The 18,844-nt window shown below is 52.9% G+C and overlaps 5 protein-coding genes across 5 annotated transcripts; all 5 read left to right on the top strand.

Annotated features, from left to right (window-relative positions):
* Positions 1–406: 406 nt before the first annotated feature.
* On the top strand, positions 407–2,499 carry BO66DRAFT_413716 (carboxylesterase family protein-like protein; the record flags this gene model as incomplete). The annotated part of the gene is made up of 6 exons (XM_025649435.1): positions 407–439; positions 482–667; positions 728–851; positions 1,000–1,233; positions 1,334–1,801; positions 1,874–2,499. 6 exons carry the CDS (start codon positions 407–409, stop codon positions 2,497–2,499), a joined length of 1,671 nt encoding a protein of 556 aa, XP_025501174.1.
* Positions 2,500–4,235: 1,736 nt separating this feature from the next.
* On the top strand, positions 4,236–4,547 carry BO66DRAFT_329554 (uncharacterized protein; the record flags this gene model as incomplete). The annotated part of the gene is made up of 2 exons (XM_025644029.1): positions 4,236–4,354; positions 4,436–4,547. 2 exons carry the CDS (start codon positions 4,236–4,238, stop codon positions 4,545–4,547), a joined length of 231 nt encoding a protein of 76 aa, XP_025501175.1.
* A 3,500-nt stretch (positions 4,548–8,047) lies between these two features.
* Positions 8,048–9,525, top strand: BO66DRAFT_404026 (pepsin-like aspartic protease; the record flags this gene model as incomplete). Its single annotated transcript, XM_025648909.1, has 3 exons — positions 8,048–8,224; positions 8,306–8,612; positions 8,675–9,525. 3 exons carry the CDS (start codon positions 8,048–8,050, stop codon positions 9,523–9,525), a joined length of 1,335 nt encoding a protein of 444 aa, XP_025501176.1.
* Positions 9,526–11,432: 1,907 nt separating this feature from the next.
* On the top strand, positions 11,433–13,134 carry BO66DRAFT_458287 (cytochrome P450; the record flags this gene model as incomplete). The annotated part of the gene is made up of 4 exons (XM_025652209.1): positions 11,433–11,504; positions 11,569–12,681; positions 12,747–12,913; positions 12,972–13,134. 4 exons carry the CDS (start codon positions 11,433–11,435, stop codon positions 13,132–13,134), a joined length of 1,515 nt encoding a protein of 504 aa, XP_025501177.1.
* A 3,055-nt stretch (positions 13,135–16,189) lies between these two features.
* On the top strand, positions 16,190–17,829 carry BO66DRAFT_441314 (alpha/beta-hydrolase; the record flags this gene model as incomplete). The annotated part of the gene is made up of 4 exons (XM_025651337.1): positions 16,190–16,380; positions 16,457–16,649; positions 16,710–17,105; positions 17,158–17,829. 4 exons carry the CDS (start codon positions 16,190–16,192, stop codon positions 17,827–17,829), a joined length of 1,452 nt encoding a protein of 483 aa, XP_025501178.1.
* Positions 17,830–18,844: the final 1,015 nt, after the last annotated feature.

The raw sequence follows: 18,844 nt of genomic DNA on the forward strand, positions 1-18,844 counted from the left end.
ATGTATCATACTCTTCAAGATGAGACAAATGTCGGACATTGCCGATTCTCGGAGGCACCACGCGGGGTAAACCCACTTCTCCACTGGGACATGCTTCATCTTCCCTTAACCCCACAGAACGAGCCCTGAGCACCCCGCAGACCTCGGACGGAATACTGGTACCATCGGTTACTGCACCCTCGTCATGCCATATGCATGCTCGTTCCATTGTACCCCGAATGCCTTGCGAGAGATTGGCGAGAAATTTTATGGTTAAACGTTTGGCAATGGAATAGACTCGGCAAAGCAAAGCGTAGGACATGCCTCGTAGGCCTATGAGTGACACATAACTCTTCCGCCAGACTTGGATTCACTACCGGGTAGAAGTCTACAAGCACGAATAATTTCACTACTCTCCCAGGCAGCAATGTGGTCGCTCTTCTTATTCCTTTTGTATGCAGTACTTTGCAACTCAACTCCAGTCACGTCGGGCGCGGTACAGGCAAATCCCCTAATTGGGGAGACCTTGAATGGAACTTATTCGGGTGAATACCTCCCCGAGTATCAGCAGGATCTCTTTCTGGGAATCCCTTTCGCTCGTCCACCATTGGAACATCGACGATTTGCGAACCCGGAGTCTCTGAATACCTCGTGGACGGGAGCCCGCCCGGCAAGGAAATATGCCTTTGTGAGCAATTCCCTCTGGTTGATGTTATGCTGTTTTGTTCTAAGTGAAGCTCGTTTGTAGGAGTGTATTGGCTACGGTGGTGATCAGAAGGGGTACCTGCAGAGCGAGGATTGTCTCTATCTTAACGTAATCCGACCGTCTGGCTACGAGAATGACAGTCTGCCAGTATTGGTATGGATCCATGGTAAGATAATCCAACTTTACCAGCGTCGGCCATGTCTATCTTTTGCCTGTAACTTATGTTATTTCTTCCTTTCCTTTTTCTTTTTGTGTGTTTTTTTGGCGAGCAGAAAGCGACGTTCTTGTGAGTGCTGACCTTGTTCGTCCTGCAGGCGGTGGCTTCAAAGAAGGAGGTACTCCGGATAAGCGATATAACCTAACCTTCATTGTCAACAACTCCGCCGTCATCAACCAACCCATCATTGCAGTGAGTCTAGCTTACCGTCTGGGACCCTTTGGTTTCCTGAACGGCGACGAGGTGGCTGCCAGCGGGGCGTTGAGCCTCGGCCTCAAGGACCAGCGACTGGCTCTACATTGGATCAGGGAGAACATCGCGGGATTTGGAGGTCCGTTGTCTTTTGCCCTCTTCTCATACCCTTTATGGCTGTCTACCCTCCATAGCAGAAGTATGCGGATCATCTCACACAAGATATTTGAAATCCGCAGGTGACCCGGACAGAATCACTATTTACGGACAAAGTGCCGGGTCGGAGAGCGTGGGCTACCATCTCCGCGCGTTCAACGGACGAGACGATAGGTTATTCCGGGCGGGAATCATGGAGTCTGGCCCCGTCATTCCGCAGGGCCCATTGAACCTGACCTCCGAATATCAAGGAAGGTTTGATGGGATTGTCGCAGCCGCCGGCTGCGGAAGCGACCAGAACTCCACCAAGCTGGACTGTCTGCGCGACCTCCCCTTTACCACCCTGAACAATATCCTCAATACGACTACGTACAACACGGGGTGGGAACCGTCCATCGACGGTGATTTTGTGGCCCGCTACCCCAGCCAGCAGCTGGAAGATGGGGCATTCGTGCACGTGCCGATCATTGCCGGCACGACGACCGACGAGGGCACGACGCAGTGTCCGAAGCCGGTGAATACCTCCCTCGAATTGAGAGGCTGGATGACTGGTATGTGCTTTTCACCCTGTCAGATAAACAAAGGGGCAGGCTTGTGCTAAATTAGACAACCTTATGATCCAGAAACATCCAGCTACCAACTAGCCCTAAACGACACCATGGCAACCCGTCTCCTCACCCTCTACCTGAACACAACCACCTTCGGCATCCCCTCAACCGAGGAGCTAGGCGGGACCAACATCATCTTTCCGCAGCCCTACGGCGCCAGCTTCCGGCAGACAGCCGCCTACTACGGCGACCAGGTCTTCATCGCCTCACGGCGACGCACCTGCGAGGTCTGCGCCGCCCGCGGGATACCCGCGTACTGCTACCGCTTCAACACCAAGCCGGCGGGCCTCGCGTGGGAGGTCGGGGTGGAGCAATTCTCCGACGTGGCCTTCATCTTCAACAATCTCGCCGGGGAGGGCTATGACCCAAGCCCCTTTGCGGGGATGCCGGCGAGCTACGCCGAGCTCAGCTATCTGATGGCCGGCTCGTGGGCGAGCTTCGTCATCAGTCTCGACCCTAATGCCTGGCTGGGGCGCGGTCGCAACGCCACCCAGGACGGGGTGCAGTGGCCTGTTTATCGTGCCGCGGCGCCAGAGATTGTCGTCTGGGACGCGAATGTGACTACCTTTGTGGAGCGGGATGATTGGCGGAAGGAGGGGATTCGGTTGATCCAGAGTTTGGCGTTGGAGTATGGGCGGTAAGCGTAGTAAAGCAAGGGGATCTGGTAGGTCTTATTTAGTAATGTGATGATGGTGATTGATAAGGGAGAAGGGTGAAGAATGAGGAACAATGATTGCATGTGTGTATGTGGGTGTGGATTATGACTGCGATGACAGACGGCCTGCTGTCCCCACATCTACTTGCGTTGAAATAGAGTAATCGGACTCTCAAATCTTACATCCTGTCTTTCTCGAAAAGGAGTAAAAGATTACTCCGATAGAAATAGCATTGCTGGGTGGCCAGGATAAATAGTCTCTCTTTTGTGGGCGAGATATATGAATCAACAACATTGTCCCGGGACTGGAGGATTTAGTGTTCATATATGAACTGATAGTCTGAGAAGTAGTCACGAGACGCCAATACTAATAATGAACCAAGTAAAATCATGACGAACCAAGGGCTTTCTGGTTGATAATCATCGATGCTTAACCTACATTGGCTTCAAGGGATGCATCTTCGTCTGGGCTGGGATAAAAGGTAACTGGCTTAGAAGGTAGGCGAGTGGGTCCTAGTCTACCCGGAGGCTAGGTAACTTATGACTTGGTATCAATAATAATCACACAATTATAGGTCTCGACAGTGAGGGATTTTAACCTAGTCAAGCGATAGACTCATTACCGAGTTATTCGGGCCATCAAACTAGGTAAATTGGGGTATCGAGTCGCGACATTAGTGTCCACTATGTACGCCAGACTAACTAATCTACTGACCTTTGTTGATTGGGGGCCAAAACGTCCCTCTCCAGCGCCTGTGACTGGCTCAGAATGTGCAAAGTAGAGGCACTAAATACCGTAGCGCATATCATCGCACGTTTCCGTGGGCCATCAGCACCCTTCTTCACCTCCAAGATTTGTTCGAGACACTCATTCTTTAGCATTTTCTCAGCTCCTTGCTCCACTTTCAGGTTCATGGTTGCTCTAGCTAAACAACGGTCGCAATATACTGTACAAAGGCGCGGCTCAGCTCATCCCGCTTGCCGCTCTCTTTTCTCTCTTCTTCCTTCCTTCCTTCCTTTCTTCCTCCCCTCTTTTCTTCTTCTCTTTTATTGCTTGCTTGTCTGTCGAAAGCCTCGACTCAACCTTCACCCCTCTCTTTCACGACTTGCAATCCAGCTCTAGCACACGAGACTCGACTTTTCCAATGGTACGCCTTCTGCGAAATTCATTGCGTTTGAGATACCGCGTACCAGACGGGCCTTTAACAACTTGTGCGGTAACAGGAGCGGGCATATATCGAAGAAGATCCTCACAGCCAGCCGGAGGTGACATCGTACAGCCATGGTCATTTTAACTCGACTCCTGAGTCGAAGACACCACCACTTTTCGTGGTCGACGCGGAGTTGGCGGCCCAGAAAGAGCAGCAGCAGGCGCTGGTTGAACACAAAGCGAGCACCCGGACATTTGGAACGCGGAGATGCTGGGTGCTGAGTGGCCTAGTGGCCTTGGTGGTGGTAATAGTGGCGGCTGTGGTGGGAGGCGTGGTTGGCAGTCAGCACAAGACACATACCGAGAACAAAGATGTTTCAAGCAGCAATCATTCATCTGCACTGACCACGACCGTGTCGAGTACAACTCGCACGACGACGACTGCACAAACAACGACCGCGGCGACGAGATCGACGACAACAACAACAACAACCACCTCATCTAGCTCCACCACTGAGGCCTCAGTTATCACCGCTCCAACCCAGAACAGCGCCTACCCTGCCGTAGTGAAGATGTATGCTAACGATACCTGTGGCGGCAATGAGGATGTCTTTGCCGTGACGCAGAGCAATGTCTCTACCTGCATGGCGGTCACGTCCGACAAGACCTCGCTCCAGGTGACTCAGAACAGGTGCGTCTTCTTCTATGATCCCCCTTGCTGCTCCCTTCCAGTCAATATGTGCACGTTTGCTAACATCATTGGTCGGTGCAGTGGCTGTGTGGTGGAAACGTGGAGCGGGTCCAATTGCGAAGGAAGTTCCTACAACGTGACGGATCTTCAGTGCCATGCTGTTCTGTATGCGGCTGTCTCAGTGGATTGCTAAGATTGAACATCAATGGAATCTGTTCAAATAAGCCTCGTTGATTATAAGACATCTGTGTCCATCGGTGTTACCGCTATTTGACGAGTTAACGGTGTCATAGCGCATACAATCCTCACGAGACACCTGCTTCGGTTCGATCCCCAGCGCATTCTGCCAGGCTCATTTTTCACCTGAGCTTTGATTGAACGTCACCATGTCTTATCTAATCACTCGAGTCGAGCCACATGCCTGAAATCTGACGTCCACACTATGTATGGTTCTCCAAATCTATCCACGCCAGCGCAGCTGCACATAATCCGAGATCCGTTGATATTGTGCGCATGAGCCTGGAATTGCGTCGCCTGTGCTAAAGCTCTTCCGACTCGGGTATATGAGCAACAGAACTTCACACGCCTTGTTTTGAAAAAGCAGTCTGCATGATTACTGTTTGGAAACCTAGCGCTACTCATATTTAGGTAGGCCGATACAACTTTACAGGAGAAAATGAAAATAGGAAGGGCTTCGGGAAACAGGCGGGTGGACGGAGAAGCACCGGGACAGATCCGGTTCAGCGAGACGTTGCGTCCAGATGTCAAAATCAGCTTTCAAGAAACTCCCACAGCGACAACTGGCGGATGAAAGCGTCAAGGCAGAGGTCACGGACTTGGACAAGAACTTCCCCGCTACCTCCGCAGCTAATTACCAAGGCGTTGCTGCTCTTCGCCAATTTTCCTGCAGGCGGGGAAAAAACCGCGTAAGAAGAACAGAGAGGGTGAGGTCGAGTATGTGCGAGGCATTTGGTCGCGGGATGGCAGGGAACAGATGTATCGAGAGCGGTTCTGAGTGAGGACATTAGCAACCGTCTCCTAGCAGCATGTTGAGATTATTGCGATATTCCTGATTGCACTCCTAATACACAGTGAGTATGCTACAGCTCTATAAGAGGAATAGACAAAGAACGGTAGGGCACGCCGCCTATCCTGAATCTTAATGCATAGATTCTATTCCCAAGCCTCGACGATGAATCACGTGAGTAGGTGAGAGCCCTTCAAAAAAGGTCAACCCTCCGGCAAAACAAGCTTTCGGAACCAGCTACACTCCAATAAGAACGGAGCCGATATACAGTCTGTACTTTGCGCATACATGACCCAACTCCCAGGAATAATATAGAGCTTACGCTTTTTGGATGTGAGAATCATATGCACTGTCTTGCGGTCGCTCGAGGCCCAGTCGCGTAGGGCGCCGCGACCACCGTCAGTGCACCCCTCGTAGGTCAGATGGGGTCAAAGAAACTTGGCCGAAAGGAACTTCGGCCAGCTGTTTGACAGTAGGCTTTAGATGTTTCCGAAACACCTTTTCAGTTACAAGGCGCCTCTTGGTTTCACAGAGCGTTAGTTGAAGATAGCTGTCTATAATGATAGAGTCACTTGTAACTGGACGCAACGCAATGAGAATTTATCAGCTGGGGTCGAGTGAAAGAAATCTGTAGTTCGCGATGAGTTGTTGGCCCTGGCGCCTGAGGCAAGAACACTTCGGCAGATGAACAGTAGATCCCCACTCCCTCTAGCGTTTCGGAGTAATAACTAGGGGGAATTTCGAGCTTCACAAAAGCCCAACAAAGGAACTGTTATCAGTATTATGGATGACATAGCTGTACTCACTTTGTGTTGAAATATTCTCTGGGGAAACGATATGCCCCTGCGGATGTATGAGTTCTCGTAAACACTGCCACCTTAGCTAATACCCGAGTGTTAAATAATTCCCCCATGACCAATGCTTGAAAACTTCAGGTTTTAAGTCATCAAGAGTAATTCGAGTAATGATGCTAGAATTAATCCAAGCTCTAATGATCTTCCAGCCCTGCTGGGGCTGCTGCCTAGGTGCTGTGATGCCTCGCTGCCTTAGTGCCATGCCGCGTTGCTACCTTGATGCCTTGGTGCCTTGCTGCCTTCCCGAGCTCCTTGCCCATACCTAGTACGCCTCACCGGGCATCTTTCCGGCACCATCCAACACCCCTCCAACACCCCCCATGCTGAAATCTCGAGAATCGCATATTAAAATGACCGCGAGACCAAGGGGAAGCTTCCTGTGTTATCTAAAAGGTACCAGAGCTGATGCTGGCCTCTAGAGCGCTGGCGAGCGGGTAGGGGTGCAGGTTCATAAGCCACTTTAGAGAAGAATCTATCGCATCCGAGGCGACAGCAAAGGAGAAATCACTTTGCAGTCGCCTCGAATGTCCATAATGTCCTTACCTAATTTTTTTGGCCGCTTCAAGGTCGAGCGTTCAACCCAGGTCGGGGGCAGGCACTAGAATATCTGCCTTTTTGTCGTTGATTTCCAGTCGCATTTTACCTGGTAGATGAGGTTGCGGTTGCGGGGATGTTGTATACTGCCGGAAAGCGCGGGATCGCCTCTTTCCAGACCTCCGCGGCTGGACGATGGACTTCGATGCTGAGGCGCTCTTTTGATGGGCTTTAGAGGGCTCTTTCGAAGCTGTTTCTGCTTGATTTTCCCGCGATCGACTTGATCCGCGAGCGTCGGGAGGACGTATGTCAGTCTGATACCAGAGATGATGCTATCCCGGAAGCCCATCACAGCACGTGACCTTGCCTCGCCCTCGCACACGCGCGGGAACCACGTCAGATTTCGTCCTTGGGGCGGTCTGAACTTTTCCTTTGTTTTTCTCTCTCTTTTTGTCGGGTAGACCAATCATTGCGGAGGTCAACAATCAGTATTCAATATTATGTAGACTGGAGATGAAGGGATGTGTTCTGGAAATAGGAATGGTAAATTCGAGATCGATGAACGTCACCGGTCTCGCTTAATGTGAGTAATCACGGCGCTCTCAGTGTTGGTTATGCCAGGTCAGACACCACTGGCCGATTATAAATCCAGCTGGACAGAACCTTGCTTGATGCTCTCTCCAGTACCTCGTGATCTTGAAATGAGATGCGGACGGAGGTGAAGGGCGAAGTTCGGTGTTTAGCGGTCGGGGCGGCGATTGGCTGGATCCAATGCGAAGTCCACGAGTCCATCGACTTGGATGGTTGATTAGCTGGATGAAAGCCAAGCCTTGCATGGCGCAGGATGGGCTGGCGGTGGCTGAGCACCCTGATGCCTCAGGCAACAAAATAGAAGGCGGAAATTAAGTTTTCCGCGAAGGCCGAAGCAAGGCTAGTCTACTGCTAGAGGCCGAGACAGCCGAAAGCAGACCCTCCCAGTTGGGTTGGCGGCAAAGCCACAGCCGCGTCATCGTCAATCCCAAATCGCATCTGCCTAACCCAAAACCACCCAAAACCACCCGCTCTACTTCCGAGGGGGCCGCGTGGCTCCAGCAAAAAAACTAAAGATTCATCAGATTCATCAAGCGGCTTAATCGGAAGCCATTGAAGTGGACCATGGTGGCAGGCAACCATGACGCCATGCTAAATTTCGTCGCAGTATAATTACCCTCCAGCCCCCTCCCTCCCTTCGGCGCACTGTTACCGCCCTTAAAGCTAGCTGTCCGTCCCATCCCCATCATGAAGAATCTCGCCCTCCTTTTCTCGCTGGCCGGCGGCCTAATCCAGCCCATTTCGGCGCTTACCCTGCACGAACGCAGTCAACCGGCGACTCTACAATACAATGTCCAGCGGAGACACAACGCGATTCGATCTTCACACAAACGAGCCACTGTTGACGTCGATATCGGGAATAATGTACGTTGTGCGCCCTCTTTACCACCCCCTTGTTGACCTGCCATCTGGGCCGAAGAAGCGACTGACATAATGATTCAATAGGAGGTAGACTACATCATCAGCCTGGAGCTGGGCACCCCCGGACAGAACGTCAGCGTCATCATCGATACCGGAAGTAGCGATCTTTGGGTCAACGCAGCGGGTACTGGCTCCGACAGCTCCAACAACTCCTACGGCACTTATGACTCCTCGGCCTCCTCGACATACTCTCTGGTCAATGATGATTTCGTGATTCAATACGTGGATGGAAGCGAAGCCGCGGGCGACTATGTGAACGATACTGTCAAGTTAGGAAACGTCACCTTGACGAACTTCCAGTTCGGTGTCGCTACCAACAGCACGAGCAGTCGTAAGTCGAACCCCCTGTCGATCCCTAGTTCCTGCCTCAGGCATGACTGACCTGAAATCTAGAGGGAGTCCTAGGTATCGGTTACGCCAGCGGAGAGACCTCCGCTCAATTTGGAGGCGGAGTCTATGCCAACCTCCCCAAAGCGCTGGCCAACCAGGGCTTCATCAACTCCGCCGCGTACAGTCTCTGGCTCGATGACCTGGACGCCAAAGAAGGCACCATCCTATTTGGAGGAGTCAACACCGCCAAGTACACCGGTAGCTTGCACACCTTGCCGATCGAGAAAATCAACGGCGTCTACGATACCCTGGCCGTCAGCCTCAACGGGGTGCACGTCACAGGCACCCAGAGCACCAGCGTCAACAACACCGCCTTCCCCGTGGTTGGGGTTCTGGACAGCGGCACCTCGCTGACCTACCTCCCCTCCGCCGCCGCCCAGGATCTGATCAGCGCCGTGGGCGCCGAGTACGTCGCGCGGGCCGGCTACGCGATCGTCGACTGCGACGTCGCGGACCAGGACTACGATGTTGTCTTCGAGTTTTCGGGTTTCAACCTCTCCGTGCCGGTGGGCGACCTGCTCCTGGACGCGGGCTCCTATTGCGTCTTCGGCATCGTGCCCCAGGACTCAGACTCCGACGGCGGAGAGTTCGTGCTCGGCGATACCTTCCTGCGCAGTGCGTACGTGGTTTATGATCTGGAGAACAACGAAGTCGCCATCGCGAAGACGAACACCGACCCTGGCGATGACCACATCCTCGAGATCGGCACGGGCTCCTCGGCCATTCCCAACGCGACCGGCGTCACCTCGTCCTCGGATAGCGATTCGAAGGAGAGTCGCGCGACATTGCTGCGGATCGACGTCTCCTCTCTGTGTGCGGCATTCGTTGTCGGAGCTCTGTTGCTCGCCTCGTAGGGCTGTTCAAACTCGCCTCACACTACAACCCCCTCTCTCACGCCAGATCATTCGGACCAGCTCTCATTCCGAATGAACCTTCAGCGCTCTAGGGAATACCAATCGCACCAAGAGGATGCTGAGCCCTTCTGCTTGAAAGGGCTGAAAAACCAGCTTGTTGAGACCACGCTAGCCACTATACGAGCACAGCCGGCTAGAGCATCATACGAGCCAGGAACAAAGGGGAAGTTCATGTCAAGGCCTTGCACTTTGGTCATCATCCTGAGCAAGGCTCCGGATTTCGGCTCCGTTGGGAGGCAGGGAGACGCATTGTCTCCAGATGCTGGCTAGCTTGTGAAGGCCTCAACCCTTCACCAAGTCACGGTCCATCGACCGTCACCTTTGCCTAAGCCCTTCGATCAGAGCGAGTCGAAGATGTGCGCGAGCACCCTGGCCGACCGGCATATCCCGCCATAGGATGAACATCTTCCCATCTCACACTAGCATCGCCAGGTGTCCAGAGGCTGATCGATCCCAACATCTTAACATTTATGTGATTGAAGATATTTTCACAACTTTTTCTTATAGCTTCGAGTTTTGGAGGCGACTTGCTTTTATTTTCGATCTTATTATATTCAGGTCTCTGTTAGTTATGCTTTTTTTTTGTTGAGGTTAGACCAAAGTCATATGGACCAGGGCTTTCTTCGAATGTTAGATCTGCCAATATTAGACCTTTCCGACCCGAAAGAATATCCCACACAGTAACTCATTTGTAAGCACGTTGATGATTGACTCGCCGCTAGGTGACATTGCCAAGGATTGATCGCGATCGGGTTGAAGCTTATCGCTACCGTCGTAGTTGTACATAGTGTCCGGCGGGTTACGGCACAACATACCAGCTCTTGTCCTACTAGTTACACTTATGCTTAGCAAAGAATCAAGATGTTAGGTCATAAGACTTTAGTACAAAATGTCGTGTTCCTATTGTTGTATAGTTGTCGTAGCTTGCTTAAACTGAATGTTCCCCTGATTCTTTCATTGGCAGTTTGTGTACAGCCACTGTATGTAAGTCTTGGGCTAGTACTTGCTTATCAAATTCTTGTGCAGGAAGTTGACACAAGGGAGGATCACCTGAGACTATTCTCGTGCATGTCTTGATCTTTTCAGAATCAATCTGATCTGGTTGGTTAAAGTATATACTTGTCTACACGGGCATGTTAACCGCCCCTTTACTCTTGAGCTTGCTATTCAGATATAGTAGGAGGAAAAAACTTTCAAAGACAGAGGCCATGATGTTATCACATTCAGCCCTCCCAGATAAAAAGCTGAGTTGCCTAATCAGTTCTTTCCAAGCCATTTCTCCTCGGTGTCAGGGTGAAGGGGATGAGCGAAGGTGAACAGCGGGCCGTACGGGTAGTACGGGGAACTCGGCCGCGACCCCGCCCGCTGGTCCACAGCTGCCCCACTCGTGGTACACTCCTGTAGCCATCCCAAGCAAATCATACACTGGCTATTATATCGCACAACATGTTGATCTTTTCCAGTCGAGTTACTTGCACGCAGCTCACCAAGTGTGCGAGGCAGTTTAGCCGCTGTCTGACAGCCTGTCAGCTTTAGTAAACGGGGATCGACAGTCTGTGCGGCTGCACAAGTAATCAAATCCCCATGCGCGGTGGAGGTTGTCGATCCCGCCAAGTGCTAGGGTTTCATTCAGAGCACAGTCAACTGGACGAGTCTGGGCTCTAGTTTGCCATGGTACAGGACTTGGACCAGGGTATGCGACACCATTGTTTAAGCGAGAGCGAGCAGGTGCGGGGTTCTTGTGATATAAACTGGACGGATGCGCTGGGATAATTACTCAGTATTTGCTCTCAAAGACCGTTATCGCAAGTTAATCTCTAGTATTGAGTGTGTGATGTTCTTGCAGAATGGCCGTTATCCAGAGATTCCCCGCCGGCCCTTTATCGGATGTACCCGCCTTAGGGCTACTTGTTGTAGTCGTAAGTGTTCACATATCTCAGCAGGAACTCGGACTCCCTACCTAATCATCACCGAACCGCACAGATATCTGTACCCTTGATCGGCATTGTTCTCTACAACGTGTTCTTCCACCCGCTAGCCCAGTACCCGGGCCCCAGGTCCATGGCCGCCTCCCGGATCCCGTACCTACTGATGACACTCCGGGGTCGACCCCCGCAGGAGATGAACGCACTGCACAAGCGATACGGGCACGTAGTCCGCGTCGCGCCCAACGAGCTCTCCTTCATCAGCAGCGACGCCTGGAGGCCCATCTACGGTACGCGCCCGGGCCACGGCCAGAAGCCCAAAGACCGTCACGCGTACCCGCCCTCCGCGGACAACGTCCCTAGCATCGACCAGTCCAACGACGCAGACCACAGCCGCTTCCGGCGCCTGCTCTCACATGCCTTCTCCGACACTGCCCTCCGTGGCCAGGAGCCCATCATCCGGGGCTACGTCGAGCTGCTCATGCAGCGGCTGCGCGAGCACGCCCGACATGCCCAAACCCCGCTGGACATGGTAGCCTGGTACAACTTCTGCACCTTTGACATCATCGGCGACCTGGCCTTCGGCGAGCCCTTCGACTGCCTCCGCAACGCGGCCTACCACGACTGGGTGCGGTTGATCTTCAGCTCCGTCAAGGTGGCCTCGTACCTCAACGTCGCGCGCCGGCTGCCGGGCACGCAGTACCTCGTGCGCGCGATCACCCCGAGACGGGTCCTCGAGCAGCAGAGGTGGCACGTGCAGCTGACGGCCCAGAAGGTGCAGGCCCGGTTGAACATGACGAACGAGCGCCCGGACTTCTTCGCCAGTATCCTCAAGCACCAGGGCAACTCGGAAAAGGGGATCAGTGTTCCCGAGATGATCGCCAACGCAAGCACCCTCATCATCGCCGGGTCGGAAACAACCGCCACCTTGCTGTCCGGCGTGACTTTCCTGCTGTTGAAGAATCCCCGCGTGATGGACAAGCTCCAGCAGGAGGTTCGGTCCGCCTTTGCGACAGAGGAGGAGATCACGCTGGACTCCGTCAATCGTCTGCATTACTGTCTGGCGGTGCTGACGGAGGGGTTGCGCCTGTTTCCACCGGTGGGGGTGGGGCTGCCGCGCGTGGTGGATCCGCAGGGCGATGTCATATCTGGGGGTTGGGTCCCTGGAGGGGTCAGTACATTTATCCAGGAGAAGAGTGCTGAGTCGTGGACCCGAAACGTATTTAACCGTCTCAGACGAGTGTCTCCATCCCGCACTACGCCGCCTACCGGTCTCCGGCCAACTTCACCGACCCGGATGCATTCGTCCCCGAGCGCCACCTCGGCGACCCTCGATACGCCGCCGATGACCGAGACGTGCTGCAGCCGTTCAGCTTTGGGCCCCGCAACTGCATTGGCCGCAAGTATGTGGCCCCACCGATTGCCTGTTTGCTGACATTATTGACATGGTGGTTTACTCAGCTTGGCATATGTCGAGATGCGCATCATTCTGGCCCGCATGATTTTCAATTTCGATATGGAACTAGAGGATACGGAGTCGGATTGGCTCGATCAGGAATGTCATCTGTTGTGGGATAAGTCCGCATTGATGGTGAAACTCAAGCCGAGGGGATTGGTGCAGTGAGCTGGGCATTGTTCTTTGCTCGAAGCGTGGAGTGGGTTTTGGTGGCGAGACGATGCAGGCAGTGTGAAACCAGGGACTGGGTGTGAGATTGCGGTTCTTGTAGCATTCTGAAAGCATATTATCGATGAGACATGTTTAGGGGAACTCAATATGGGAAGAGTGAACGAACCGAGACAGAGCGGCTTTCGAAGGGCCGTCAGAACACGAGGATTGGTGCATTTGTGAGCCAAGCTCGTATTGAGCAGGCCTGCACGGCCACTGCTCCCTACGAGAGCATATAGCTTCATCTGGACTAATATCGAGGATGCCACTTGTCTCGTGATCCACTAGTTCGCTTTGCATAGCAGAGAAAGAGAGGCAACGATGAATGTTTGTCCGGGGCTCGGTGTAGATAGGCTTCGTTCAAAATCGTCCGCCGGGATTTCAGTGCAGTGCAGGGATGAGACGGTCCAAAGGCACAGGTGAGATGCTCACTCGGTGTGATATGAGGGAACAATTGGTCTCCTTTGTCGGCAAGAAACAGGTAGCCGTAAATTGCGGGTGAGTTTGACTAAGATTGCAGATCAAGGCCTCTTATATTCGGGGGTAGGGTCAATCGGTCCACTATCATTACCTACCGGTCTTCAGACCGACTCTAATATCCCTTTGTCATAGCTTATCTATCGTGACGTAAACAAGACACTGACATTGTTTGTATGTCATCGCCCAGCGAGAAGATCCTCATGTCCCTTCTAAAATGAAGAAGACTTACTTTACTTATGTTCAGCCATGGCTGAGCAGTTCACTCGCCAAAAGCAGGGTCCATCGAAAAACATGCCACATCGCAACGTTTGCATCTAGATTCAGCAGCACACGTTGATGTCGAAGAATTAGGGGCCCAGGAAGAGGCTGTCATGATCATGATGAGAGCCTTCTTGCCGTGTCGCCTTAGGAGAAATATCGGTGGCATGAATCTAAAGCCCCAAGCGAGTTGGTGGTTTATCAGCACCTTTCGACCAAGACAGCACATCATGTTTCACAACCTATCGCAAGCGCGGTGAAAACCCTCTGTCACAGGTTGACATACCGTGATTTTGTGACCACATAGACATTGATGAGGAGGAGCAAAGCTCCGCCGAGATCATCTCCCTGACTCAATGGTCCGACAGATGCCACCACGACAGCATGGAACTCAGATCAAAGAAGCGTAAATGAAGAATGTACCCGGTAAAAATCCTTTCATTGTGGTGCTGCAATAGAATCGCGAGCGGGCCCGTGATCACACAGCATGGAGCAGAAGGGCATTCTCACACCGCCGCGACAGGCTAGCTGACGTTAGCGAGAACATTGCCTCGACCTCTAAAGCCGTTCCTTCAAATCAAGAGTCTCTCCACCCAGGCCTAGTCGTAGCGGGGATAGCTCGTGAACGCCTCCGTTCGATTTTTGAGACGTAGGGTGTGAATCTATAGATTAACGGCTCGTCTAGCTCGGTATTTGAGGTTTAAATTGTGGCTCATTTTGGACGGGAGAGAATGTGACGCGCGTCCTGCTCACTACAACAGCTTGATCAACCACACACACTCGCTTGATACTCCGGTTCTGCAATAGAGGATGAGTGGCAGACTGGCCTTCGCGTGCCATAGGCCGCGATGTACCGTGCGGCAAATTGACACAGTATAGGACCGAGCCATTCATTCTCCGTTAGCTGAGATTTGATTTTGCTATAACCCGATCCCCTCAAGTCAATTGGCCAGCTGAGAATCTGAAACCTGGCGAAGATGATGACTAAAGTGGAATCACTTGGTAAGGCTGCATGGAGGTCAACCAGTTGTGAAGGGCCAACGAGACGGGACTGCCTCAGGGTGTCAGGGCACACACAGTGGCACTGCCCTATTGGAGGGTCCCGTACTACCCACAGCACCGAGTTGGAGACTTAAAGGGAGAAAGTTCTACCGTGTTCAGCCGGGGACGACCCTGGCTTTCACGACCGGAGCAGGGTGGCATTGCCCCGAAGTAGCAAGGTGGAATCACAGGCGTCGTGGAACACGTTGGCTTTCCTCAGGGATTACGTAGGCCGGTAGATTATGAGGAGATCAGAGTTGTAATCTCGTCCGTTCCTGTAGACAGAGGCTGCAACATCTTATCTTGCACGTATGCTCGGCCTGTGCGGTCGTAGGGCGGACTTATTCTCAGAATCGAAGCTCAAAGAGGCTTAGTGAGACCCTAGTGGCCGGAGTTATGGTGTGAGGCCGAGTGGTTTCGTACGGGAGTACCCGGTCGGGCTGCTAGTGCCGAGCCCTACCGCGGGTCCCCGGGTCTGGTGCCTGCGTTGGGCAGCCAGTCCCGAGCGATCCTTGCCATTGCTGGCCTCAAGACCTCGCCTCGTCTCGCGTCAGGGTCAAGCGTGCACGACAGGCATAAGAGCCATTACCGAAGCCCAAACCCAAGCTCTGGGATTCTTGGATCTTTGGTTGGCTTCGTTCATGTTCATTGATAATGGATAAGCCAGACATTACTTGCCGACAATTGTGTTGATCACCTTTAGAAAAACTAAAGTGCTTCTCAAAGACGTATATCGAGTCAATGGTCCTGGAGACTTGTCTCTACACGTGTTGCAGCTCGCCTATTCACGCCCGTCTGCAAGTCTGGCCAGTGCCAAGGATCCGGTCCTCGAGGGGAGGCGTAACGACTATCAGGTGGATAAGGACAAAGGCGTGTCATTGGTCTCTCATCTTGGTATCTACGTATCCTCGCAATCAAAAGTTGACGTACCTCTGCCTAGTAGATTGTTAGCTGACAGGACGCTCACTAACAGGCTTTGGCAACGATCGTCAGTGATCATGCACGGAACGGCTGGTCAACAGCCGTGGTACACTAAATGCGAAACTCTAGTTGATCCAAATGCAACTTCGCGACGCAACCCTTGCCGGCGCAGTACAGCTGAGTAGACATCACAGCTGAGATCTTGCCTTGGTACAAAGATATAAAGAGTGGTAGGAATCTATCTTCGCTCACTCCCTTCATCAACCTCCCCTTCTTTCTCAATCGTCATCATCATCGGTCTAGTCTTTCCAGAATGACCGTCTCGATTCCGCGGGCCTTGGCCTCAGTGGTTCTGGGTGCTGCAGTCGCCCAAGCGCAACTCTGGGATGAAGTCATCCAGACAACCTACGGTCCAGTCCAGGGATATAAGTACTTCAACGAATCCACCCTGGAGACCTATTTTGGCATCTCCGAATCCAATGTGACGGCTTATCTGGACATTCCGTACGCCGCCGACACCGGCTACCAGAACCGCTAGAAGCCGCCCCAGCCCAGGGAGTCCTGGAGCACCACCTTGCAGGCCACGCACGGCGTTCGGGCCCGCGTGTCCCACCGGCGATACTTCGTACATTAGCGAAGACTGTCTGAGCTTGAACATCTGGACCAATGCCGGCACCGCAGACGCCAAGCTCCCCGTCATAGTGTGGAACCAGGGATCCGACGAGACGAGCGACAACCCGTGGTACTATGGAGGTGGAATGGCCTTGAAAGATGTGATCCTCATCAGTTTCAACCGCCGCGATGATGCCTTTGGATATCTGGCCCACCCCTAGCTCAACACCGAGGGTTTGCGCACAACAGGATACAACACGTCCGGCAACTACGGTGTGCTCGATCAACTCGAGGTTCTTAAATGGGTTCAGAAGAACATCGCCAACTTCGGAGGCGATCCGGATCGCGTAATTGTGGCTGGCCAATCGTTCGGTTCCTCGCAAATGTATCACGCGGTGAACAGTCCTCTTTTCACGGGCTACTTCCACGGTGGAATTTCCGAGTCGGGAATTCGATACCCCTATGACCCCCTTCTCGCCGGCCTCGCCACGTCGTATGCCAACATGTCCACCGCGATCTACTTCGGCGAAAGCTCTGTAGCAAGCCACAATGTCTCGACGATCGCCGAGCTACGCACCTTGTCCATGGAAGATCTTCTCGTTGGATCGCAGGATCGGGTCAACTAACTGGGTCACCGCCCTGTCTGCTGGCTATCTATTGATCTTCAAGCCGGTGCTCGATGGGTACGTGCTCCCGGAGAAGTACATCGACACTCTCCGCATCGGACCGGCCAACGACGTTCCCGTCATCACCGGCAACACAAAGGACGAGTCCGGGGCGGCCACCAGCACGGACTACACGGTAGCGCAGTATAAGAACTACACCTCGCTGAAGTACGGCGACCTCTACGACCGCTACATCAGGCTGTACCCGGACACGAACGGCACGCAGGACGAGTCGTGGAACGCGGCGGCGCGGGACGCCTCGCTGGTCGGCTCGTGGGCCTACGCCACCGAGTGGTACAAGGCCGCTTCCTCCTCGTTCTACACCTATTACTGGACCCATGCGCCCCCCGGCCAGGACCAGGGCGCCTTCCACCAGTCCGAGATCATGTACGCCCTCAACGCGCTCTACGCCAACGCGGATCGGTACCCCTTCAACGCCACCGACTACGCCATCCAGGAGAAGATGTCGGCCTACTGGGCCAATTTCGCTAAGACCCTTAACCCCAACCTCGGCGGCTCGTACACCGCCGGCTCCCTGCCCTACTGGAGCCCCAACAGCGCCAACGGCACCCAGGTCGTCATGGAGCTGGGCAATGCGTTCGAGAACGTGCCTATTGCGCACCCGGCTCAGGTGTCCTTGTTGATGGAGTGGTTCCATCGGCAGATTCCTTACTAGGACGATAGGACTGAGGGGTTGCTGGGATGGATGGTTGTTTAGGGTGGGGCGATCCTTTCTCTCGATCCTAGTGGTTTGCAGAGAGGCTTAGTGATGTATATTGAATCTTCTGACTATTTACACTCGTTTGACTTGACCTAATTCTGTTTGAAATGTATCTATTGTGGTTCTAGTAGTGGATTGTTGTCCTACTGTTTATCAGCCAAATATAGACTTTAGCTTTATTTGGAGATTCCATAGACTATCTTGAGGTATGTGCAAGATCCTCTGGGTGCAAGTTCAAAGAGCCCGTGCTTTTCAATAAGATGACGTTGCATATAAATATAAACCCATTCGGACACAACCATGAATAGCAAGACGAACGGTGACTATGACCTAGAGTCATCAGAGCAGGTGTACTCCGAGATGTCTTAGACAAGGCAGAGACGGGAAGGTAGGGTAGCCCGAATCACATGACTCGTCAAAGACCATTGCGAGCCGGGAAGGAGAGGGTGAGGCTTGATGTGGTGTGTGGGGCAAAGGTAACTTTGCAAGGTCGTAGACCGTTATCTGCTTCCCAACGCCAAAGCCTTAACAAACAAAGTTTGTGTCTGAAGCTAGCCCGCCTCATCTTGGCCAAGCGGGGAATAACTGACATTGCCGATAAGATGGGTTCAACCCATATTATAGACTAAACCCGACAGGGCAGGAGCTAGGATGTGCCAGAAGGGCGTAATGAAAGGATCTACTTCTAGCGCGGGCGCTGGCAAATTGGCGCGACAGGGAAGACCATCCTTCTTGAAACAAAGAATCATACAGCAATCAGGAATTAGCGCTCATTGGCGCTGTGACGTGATGTGAGCCGTGCGTAGGGACCGGTAAGCACTACCGCTTTTTTAAATTCTTTACTCCGGGGTAAAGCATCGAACCTGAACCCAAGGAGCGACTGTTGAAGAACTCAGAGATTTCATAAGTCCATTCCTGGACAGGATCAGAGCAGGAAATCATCATATTCTAGCTAGCACGTATTCTATTC

The sequence above is a fragment of the Aspergillus aculeatinus genome (genome assembly GCF_003184765.1).
Source record: "Aspergillus aculeatinus CBS 121060 unplaced genomic scaffold BO66scaffold_43, whole genome shotgun sequence".
Lineage (NCBI taxonomy): Eukaryota > Fungi > Ascomycota > Eurotiomycetes > Eurotiales > Aspergillaceae > Aspergillus > Aspergillus aculeatinus.